We start from the raw sequence: 10,208 nt of genomic DNA on the forward strand, positions 1-10,208 counted from the left end.
TTATTGAGGATATCACTGAAAATCCTGTTGAAATCGGTTGAAGACATACACTATAGCGTTTTTTATTTTGGGGTCGAGTACGGTATAGTACGAAAACGACCAAATAAATATTCATGATTCGACACTTGACTTCAAACCTTAACAAACAAAATGTCGGATACAGGCGGATTTAGCGGATATGATAGCGAAGAGAATGTAAGAACAAATGTAAATACATCTGTTACAGACGGAAACGGAGTTACAACGCTACGTTTGTGCTAAATTTATGTATTTCTATATGTTCCATATGCAAATAATGCTAAAATAACATTATAATTTGCGTAACTCGAGACGCTGCTATGATTTTCGCATATTGCATGTATTTCTGATCATTTATATATTATTGTATCGATTCAAAACCGATTTTGACCAGACTTTCGATGTAAACCTCGATAACAAATATATTTTAATGAAATTATGTAAATTATGTAAAGTTTATTTCTCGCTATACGATTTATAAGCGAAACAACGATCTCTTCCGCGAACTGTCACTTTAAACAAAGTTGTTCAATAACACAAACAAATCTTTTTGTATCATTTATCACGTAATATTTAAATTAATTTTACAAATATGATGAAATGTCCCAGAAATTACCGAAAACTCAAACTCAATCACACATACTAAAGACTATTATCGGGACTATAATATGGTCGGTCGGGATGGTGGAAACAAACTACTGTTTGTTTTCCTGATATTTCGGTGCCGACTTTGAAGATCGACAATTTTTTTTTCAGAAACAGCATTTGCGTGCAAAAAACTTGGACGTATTCTCAGTTGGTTCTTGCGGTGCCCGTAAAGACATCCCGCGCGTATGAAGTTAAACCGTTGAAGTATTCAGGCCCAGGTACCGCAAACTCTGTATTATTCTGGATTAAAGAAAATCTCGATAAGCAGGTGAAATACGTCGAAGATGTAGAAGACTTGCGAAATAACTGGATGAAATTCACCATGTCTTTTGTCTAACCCTTCGAGTGGTGCACGTTTCAATACTCGATGACATCCAGTTATGGTTTGTATCGATAGGCGTCACATTCAAGATACCATTTGGGAGAGTGAACGCTAGTTCTATAGAGGGCAAGGCTATTGTAAAGCAGTTTGGCTTGAACACACCATCATGTATTGTTCTTACCCCGTGGGCGTCGTATAATTACGGTTATCACAACGGGCGTATGACATTCAACGCATTGGACACAATTTTTGAACAACCCTTTCAAGCAATCAATAACATTTTAAAAATAAGTCTTACACTGACAAGTATATGCGTTTGTTTTGAGCTGTTATTCTTCGAAAATTTTATCGACTTTTTACCTTTCTTCTTATTCTATGAACTCCTTTGGTTATTGCAAAGTGCCATTTCGAGTTGTCTTATGTCCGATATTTTACGATGAATGTGGCGACTAAGTTGGCATTCGATAATCGTTACCTATTTGTGCAAAGGTGTTACCTAAATTTCTACAACAATCCATATGTTCCGCTTACAATTTTTTTTTGCTTTGTAATAATAGCAAGGCTTTCAAGGTTCATCAACGTGCAACAAATAAACAACGGTACACAAAATGATACTATGTTCCATAACAATCATAAAATAACACAAGCTTATTTAAACGCTATCATTAGTTTTCCGATATGGTATCATAATTATGATGACACAACACAAATTGATAAGTATCGCATTATTAACAATAACATAATGCATAACCCGCCTGATGGCTACAAACCCGAATTAGATTGTTCAATTTGTATGGAAAATTATAAAAGTATGGATCGATTACTCGGACTTACAACATGTTTGCATGTTTTCCATTATCAATGTATTCTTAGATGGTTGCTGGAAGAGTTGCATAAAACATGTCCTATATGTCCAACGCCTATATGTTTAAAATAATGTGTTGCTATACGGAGAGACATATCTTCTATGTGTTAAACCTTTAACATATTATCTCTTGAGAGCCTTGTTTTTTATGAACAGTTAGATAGGTAGTCTTAAATATTAACATTTTAAAACATTTATCAATTACGCATCACTGTCGTATTGCATCACTAACGAAAATAATATATTATGGATACTTCGTATAGATACGATAAATACTACTTACCTCAGTGATAGTAAAACAAATTCCAATACCTATGTTTTGATATCGCAGGTAGCTTTAACGGGTTGTATTGACAATACGATAGTAATAAAATGTGATATTCGTATACATGTTTAGTACAACAACTTATGTTTTCACCATAACAGTATTTTGATATTATACAAATATTAATGCATTATAATCCCAATCAGGTTAATGATGACAAGATATACCTATTGTGAAACTAGTAAGCCACACTGCTGTTTAACGAATAATGCGACTACCAAATAGCAATACATGGTAAACATTTGGTTTCCGTTATTAACTTAATATAAATATGTCTTTACGTTTAATAAGTCTTAAATATGCAAATGGTTTGCGTTGTTAAATTAAATGTGCATTTGTCTTTTCTTTGTCAATGTTTTGCACTTGCACGGGGTTTGCCTTGTTCAATTAAATATGCTTTAGCCTTTGCTTTGTCTCTGTTTTGAACATTCAAACGGTTTGCAGTGTTTAATTTAATATAAATATTTATTTGCTTTGTCTATGTTTAAGGCTGATTTTCACTATGCATGCTGGGTTTCATTTTCATATTTTGCACGAAGACCAGAAGAGTATACACGCCTATAAATTACCTTTGAAAGAAATGATAATTATGTCATTAAAGAACACTGTTGATAGTGTGCAGTATAATATCATGTATTGCTTTCTTTCAATGAAAATTTCAAATTGTATTTCTTTGCGCAAAAAACATAACAAAATAGATAAATTCTAACACAAACGACATTATAATGGAAATCCGACATGAATTGCTTTTATATGTCGGGATATTGTTTGTAAGACTATGTATCAACGTTTGTTACAAATGGTACTAATTGTTCAAGAGATCGGATGCGAAAACGGCAATCGATGTTTGATATTTGTGCAGCTAGGCGAGCATATCACGGCAAATGCCTCACACAGGTTTTATCTGACTTCCATAGGCATGTCTGCTTGATAGCAATTGTTACACAATTCGATTGAATTAATGTTGTAAGTGCCCGAGATCGTGTGCAAAACTAAGCATCATAGTCGCACACAGCGTATTATGTGTACTTGACTGACATTAACAATTTTATTACGAGATCTGCTATGGGCTATAATGAAAATAATATTGTGGTACATTTTTTTTAATACTTCTTATTTTAGGTAGGAACCATATTGGTAAATTATAACATTTATTTTAAATAAGACATACATCAAACAACAATTGGAATATTCTAAAAATCGAACAAATGCAAATGTAAACAATGACCATGTACTCGCACATTCAACAAATAACCAAAACAGTGTAAGCGTAAATCCACACTTTCAAAAACAAATATATCAAAATGAAAATAATATCAATAAAACTAAGAAAAAATACATAAAGCGTGATAATTAATTTTAATGGAGAACGTAGCTTTACACATTTTCAAGCCAAAGTTTGATTAAACTTTTTTCATGAGTGATAACCCATATAAGTAGTGTTAATAGGGATCAGTGGATGGCGATAGAAATAAACATAACTATACACAACTGCCTAATTTATCGTCACATGATTAATGTATGCAGTGTAAACAAATTAACAGTGTTTATTTAACATAATTAGCTGATATAGACGTATCGGAAAATATTATATAAAAATGTGTGGCGATCTTAGTTGGAAAGACTGACCAAGTTGTTCAAGTAACAATAAAGAACTTTGATACACCGCTATACATTTTCACGTCCACTGTTTGAATAAAGATTCGTCCCGTTTGCCGTCAAAATTTGGACAGAAATCGATCTGAAGAATTTCCGAGAACCCTTCGGATTTCGACGGGGCCTCATAGTTCTTTTTGTACACGTTGTAACCCACGTCCGGTATCCGTCGCACCGTGCCGCTGGTTTGTGTTTGTCGCACATAATTGAGGTGGTGGGCAAGATCGATAGGCGTGTTCATCACGAAACAGCGACATGGGACACCTGTGTGATCAAAGAAATATACCTTTGTATACCGGCAAATACTTAAAAAATACTCAAACAGCGCATATGTATTATATAATTAGTTTTGTTTCTTTAACTATCACTAATTGTGCTAAACAAAAGCCTGGCTTCTTCAGATGAATTGATTATTGACTCGGACGTGCTATTTTCTTATTGCAACCTTGCAAAAACACCAATCACGAGCATGTGTTTTACTATGCGTACGCAATGACTCGCATTTTGTTAATACTTATATCGTCGGGTAGAGAAAAATGTGCAGGTGTATGGAAAATAAATATACACTGGTATTCAATTTAAACTGTTTAAAGCTTGAATAGTACAATTGAGCAAGTGCAACGGAGCTATTTAACTGAATTACGTTGTGTGGTTTTATTCTATGATTTATTTAAGATCAGACATGGTATTTTTGTTCGGAACGTACCCGCTGTTTTGGCTATGTCCACAAATTCTTTTCTTGCTGACACACTAGGGTTGGTGTTGTCGACCACGACGCTTTTACCTTGCATCAATGTTTCCTTAGCAACCTGAAATAGCCCATACAAACGAATCGGGACTTGGTCAATAAAAGCAAATGCATTTATTGTATGGAATATATATGGAAAAAAATACGTTTTAGTAAGTTGTTTTCTTATCCATTATTGTATAAATGTAATTAACATGTCATTTTCAAAGTATCCTAATAATAAAATACTGTTTAAATCAATGATGCTAAACAGTACTAGACTTTGCAGACAACCGCATAACTTGTTCAACAAATACCTTTCGCACAATTTTACATTTCTTTTGCAACAACAGAAAGAATAGTGTTTAAGGGTAATATAATTAAAAAGCAGGAAAATAACATAATTTGTTGCAGAGCATTTAAGTTAAACCTATCTATTATAGCTTGACCACAGGTAGTTTAATTGGAAAGATTTCAGAATGTTCGCAAACCGGGATTCGAACCAAGACCGCCCAGTCGATAGGTGAGCCCCATATCAATTACAATAAGAAGACATTTTACATATATTTTACTTAAATGTCATAACAAAGACGCTAAGAATTGTGTTTGTTATAACATTTAGATATTAAAAATAAGAAAAAAAACATGATTTTTATTAGTGAGAAAACCATAGTGATGTAAAACGTTTTCGAATACGATATAGCTTAAAGCCAGTGTTGGCTCTCGGTGTAATACAGTTTATATCATCACAGGAGAGGGACACGATTGAATTCGCGCAAGTTACGGTATAACAACATAACCTAGTGAAAACAACCAATAAATATATACTAGTATATAATGCTATTATATCACATGGGTCAACAGCGACAGTTCGACCACATCAAATAACGAACCTTGACACATTTTTGGATGGTTCCCATTGTGTCCCTGTTGACCGCGACGTATCCGTGCGCCTCCAAGTAACGTTTCCGGAACGTGCTCTTGCCGCTAGCGGGCGCTCCCACTATAACGACCACTTCCGGTGACTGCAAATTAAATTAAAAAAATATTTTCACTATCTCACTTAATTAGAAGAAAGGGGTTAACTTGCTGGTGAGGGGTTTTCTTTGTTTACTAAGGAACAGGGCGTCCGTGTTTTATAGCTAATATGAGCAATAAAGTTTTCAAGCTCCAACTCAAAAATGTGAACCATAACCGCTATACACTTATAAATGTCGATTGTATCAATTTTTCTTCAAACATAAGTTTTTAGATCAGTAATTCGTTACATCAAGGTACTAGTATCAGGATTTTTTTGTTATTAACTTTAATTGAGCGTATTTAATTTTTCTGGTTCGCGAAACAATTCTAGAGTAATAGTAGTAGTAGTAGTAGTTTATTTTAGTTTATTTTAAAGAAATGCCTCTGGCCCATAATACAACATGTATACATCATATATATGATATATATATGATATATATATATATATATATATGATTTAAAGTAGTGCCTGAGCCGACAATAACCAATCGAGCGAATCTACGAAATTGTTACATTAAAATCATAACAATTTAAACGTTGTATACCTTGCTATGGTAGACAGCCTTGTCGCAAGGGGGCGCCTTTTTCAGGAAGCTGGTAGGGTTGGGAGAGCCCCATTTGAATTTGGCGGGGCTCTCGCTCAGGAAGAACTCTTCCGGTGTCTGGAATTCTGTATGAAGAAACCGCAATCCGGTCAAGTGAATGTTAGTGTTCTAGCTGAGTTTATTTATTAAAGATAACGCCATATGGACCACATTTGACACTTGTTATTTGTTATACATTTTAAAATTAAGAATGTTTGAAATGTAATACGTATTCTTGCATGAACGTACACATATTTATACTAATGTATAGGGTTATTATAATTTTCCGGTAATATCGCAAGCTAAATTATGGTCTACATAGGATCCAATTGACAAAGCTATAAATACTGTTGTCGTATTTCAATACAAAATGCAAAAATGATAAAAAGTGAACGTTAAATTGCTTGAGTGTGTTTTGATTTAATGCAATTGTTATGCAAATTATATGGATGTTCATCTGAAACTGCTCAGCGTGCAATATTTTATATATTAACATCACTTTAAAAACCACACAATGACATTTGCCTGATCTAATAACACTGAAATCTGCTTACTGACGCCGAGGTTGGCTGCGAACTTCCGGTCGCTGCAAGAGAAGTCCTTTGGTTTCCCGGGCGCCCACTCCTTAGCACGACCCGCCGCGTCTCCAACATACAGGCTTTGGGAGCGATCCACCTGGCAAACGGAGGTGGATAATTTAACATATCATTTGTATCATATTGACACTACTGATGAAGGATATGGCCGAACATATTAATTTTTTAATAAATTTAAAAGAAAACAATAGCAAAAGGAATGTGTTGTACGAAATATAATATTTAGTAATTTAAATATTTTATTTAAAAAATCATAGCAAGTCAGTTATGTGGAGTCTAAACGGCTTTAATACTATTAATATGTGTTAATAGTATAAAGACTTCTTTTCCAAGCTTTTTTAAAGATACAATTTCGATGACGTTTCAAATTTAAATTAAACATTATCAATCTGGATGTGTATTTATTTCCCATTAACACCTCTAAAGCAGTTGCATTGTTGGAAATCTAAAAGAAGCCTTGTGAAAACCAGTGAGTACTTAACATTGACCGATACCCAGTGAGTTATTTTTTCTGATATGATCCCAGTGAGTTATTTCTCACAGTCGTGTAAACTACTAAGTACCATTCCGATGCCTAGTGTGACATTGACCTCACCTTGACCCCCTGGTTAAAGCTGCTCTCCCAGTGGTCCCACATCAAAGTGCTCGGCTTCCGATAATGGTTCTCACCCGTACACACGAAACACTTCAAGGAAATAAAACGTTTTTTTTACAAACATACTTTTAAGGCACCTACCTCTTCATACAAATAATTTCGACTTGCAAAGATTATTTCTTTGTAGATGGTAGTAATCATTGATGAAAGAATGGAGTTGAATGCAAATCCAATAATATCCTTACTAATTGTCGAAATAAAGGAATACAAAGCTATAAGTGTTACCCTGAAATTATGCTATTCACATAATATCATTTCGAATAGAAAACACAATTACAAAGGCCCGTCAAGGAAAATTCGATTAATTTAGAATATAAAATAATCTATTTGTACATAGTACTAGTATACTATAATATCCCCATAACGGAATTCCTAGTTCTTTAATAATCGCTCAAATCTTCTGAATCAGTTTCGACTCATTTAGAAGAGAACATAATTAATATGCATACATTATACCATAAGCTCACCATGACGGGAAAACTGAGTTCTTTAATAATCGCGTTAATCTTCTGCATCAGTTCCTCCGGTTTAACCTTGAGTTTTTCAATGCCCGCCTGATTGGTGAAGAATAACACCCGGTAGCCGCTCTCGTGCAGGTCTCGCAGTTTCTCGGGAACGCACGGATCCCACCACTCCCAATCGTTTGCCCCTGTAAGAACCAATCAAATTTGAATAAGAAGAAATGCAAATACTTTCTTGTTTTTGGATGTTTCAGATTTCATGCGATTTCGGGATTTTTCAGAAACCATTAAGAGAACCTACATTTTTACGATAACGTGTAACATTTGATTTGATAGGGAGTATCTTTTATTACTTATATCTACATTTGCAGAAAGAAAGAAGTCCAACCAACACCAATCCGCCTCAAAACGATATGTATACTATTTTATTCTTTTCTTATGCATTATTTGAAGCACAGAGAGACGCCACTGATCCCCAGTATATCGCGCAGTACAAAATTAATTCCTACTTATTAGAAAGTATTTCATAAATAAATAATATTGATGCTATGCCGTTAACATCGTACACGGCCCAGTCGCGGAATATGCACTGGAAATCGTACTTGATCGTTGTATTGCAACTTGCAGTCTTATGAAAATCATCTTCAGTATGACGCTTCTATAATAATAAATGAGCAAATGTTAAGATTTGATTTTAATGAGAAAGTGCGATGTTCAAATTAACAGACAACAATAGCAAAATAATACGTGTAAGAGAGACTACCGTTAAATCACGAATTACGAGGAAAATACGTGAATAGCCTCGCTTAGATCAATTGAAACTGTTTTAATAGTACTAATAATATCGATTTCCTCTCTTTGAAAGTTAAATTCGATCGACATATACTAATAGATCTTTGCATACACTTTGAGCATAACATAAGATACTTAAAAAATAATCTGCATGTATTTGTTTATCGCCTAAATTCGACAAATCGCAGTCAGTTTAAGTGCAAGCTCCGTTAGTTGGGTCCATATCTTAACAAATGAACGCATCAATGTAGGATGAATTGAGCGGTTTTGCGAGAGACAGAACCATGCACACATAACATATATGATGTTTACATGGTAATGTAAAACCATTATATAACATAATGTACAACACTATTTAATAAAACGAAAACTTGTGAAATAACTTTGTATGTATAATATGTATTAATTTCCTAACATCATCGCAAGAAAAAGATTACGTACTAATTAATTGCACTGAAGATGTCGAATTGTAAATTATATAGGCGGTGTTACATGCCTCATTTTGATGTATACCTGATGCAAATTTTCTTCCGCTCGCAGTCTTTATAACAGTGAAGTCGATATCAAACCCAGCAGCCTTCGGACAGCCCGGTAAGGTGGTCGACCCGAGCAGCATTAGGGGATTGATACCCTTTATCAACTCACCAACTTGGGACCATTTTAATTCGCTCCCTAAATCAGTTTCCCCCCTCGCTCGTTTTGCTTTAATAACCACGTCGTCAGATGCTTTTCGCTTTAATCCTTGTCTTCTAGTACTCATTTTAGTTTTTCCTTTTATTATTACACTTGTGAATGGTCTAAACACTTAAGAATGAATGCCTTATACAGCGGCATTTCACTATTTATATATATCAGTGAACCATGCCGGATATTATACATGCGAGATAAAAATAGCATGTGACATTACCTGTACAAGTTTAAACAACTCGACTCGTTGGTTACCGGTGTAGCTGATTAAACCCCCGCACTGTTATATAAATAGCAGTTACGTCATTACTACATTAAGAAGTACAGTCTATACTATTTTTGTCGAATACAGCATTTCTTTTCCATACATGTTTAGGCGAAACAAAAATCGAACGTAAATGCATACATATAAACAAATGTTTACTTCAAGCGTGTGAAATTTAATATATTATAATTAGATTCTATGTACAGTCAAATCTTAACAGCATTAGTATTAAATATCTAAGCTAGTTTGGCCGATTACACGCCTTGAAATGCTTGACCCTCTGGATAATGCTTTCATCCGGGGGGGGGGGGGGGGTAACTTCCTACATACGGGTATACAGGGGTGTGCCGATTTTTTGGGGTGTGTCTTTAGACAAAAATTTATAGATATGGGTATGGATTTGAGCATCTAGGTATATATATGGGTATTGAAATAAGAAATTTGCTTGATAAATTCATATAGATTTTAAAGTATCAGTACCAAAATGGGTACAATAAATGTCATTCTTGTATATAAATGGGTATCAATCAGTAGCGAGAAAGATGCAGAAACTTGACTGTTTTTTCCCGCTGTTTTTAACTGTTGCT

At 34.4% G+C, this 10,208-nt stretch overlaps 1 protein-coding gene across 3 annotated transcripts in view; it reads right to left on the minus strand.

The window, feature by feature from the left end:
- Nucleotides 1–9,547, minus strand: part of LOC127841195 (bifunctional polynucleotide phosphatase/kinase-like) — a 155,569-nt gene extending 146,022 nt beyond the window's left edge. The window contains exons 1-8 of one of the 3 annotated variants that reach the window (XM_052369865.1): nucleotides 9,183–9,547; nucleotides 7,884–8,065; nucleotides 7,357–7,446; nucleotides 6,720–6,840; nucleotides 6,127–6,251; nucleotides 5,455–5,586; nucleotides 4,541–4,643; nucleotides 4,046–4,098 (exon numbers count right to left, since the gene is read on the minus strand). In XM_052369865.1, coding sequence (XP_052225825.1) covers nucleotides 4,046–4,098; nucleotides 4,541–4,643; nucleotides 5,455–5,586; nucleotides 6,127–6,251; nucleotides 6,720–6,840; nucleotides 7,357–7,446; nucleotides 7,884–8,065; nucleotides 9,183–9,429 — 1,053 coding nt within the window. In that variant the 5' untranslated portion in view covers nucleotides 9,430–9,547. Of the gene's footprint in view, nucleotides 1–3,265; nucleotides 4,099–4,540; nucleotides 4,644–5,454; nucleotides 5,587–6,126; nucleotides 6,252–6,719; nucleotides 6,841–7,356; nucleotides 7,447–7,883; nucleotides 8,066–9,182 lie in introns of those variants that run through there. The other 2 variants (XM_052369864.1, XM_052369863.1) reach the window with 2 other exon arrangements.
- Nucleotides 9,548–10,208: the final 661 nt, after the last annotated feature.

This window comes from Dreissena polymorpha, chromosome 8, assembly GCF_020536995.1.
Source record: "Dreissena polymorpha isolate Duluth1 chromosome 8, UMN_Dpol_1.0, whole genome shotgun sequence".
NCBI lineage: Eukaryota > Metazoa > Mollusca > Bivalvia > Myida > Dreissenidae > Dreissena > Dreissena polymorpha.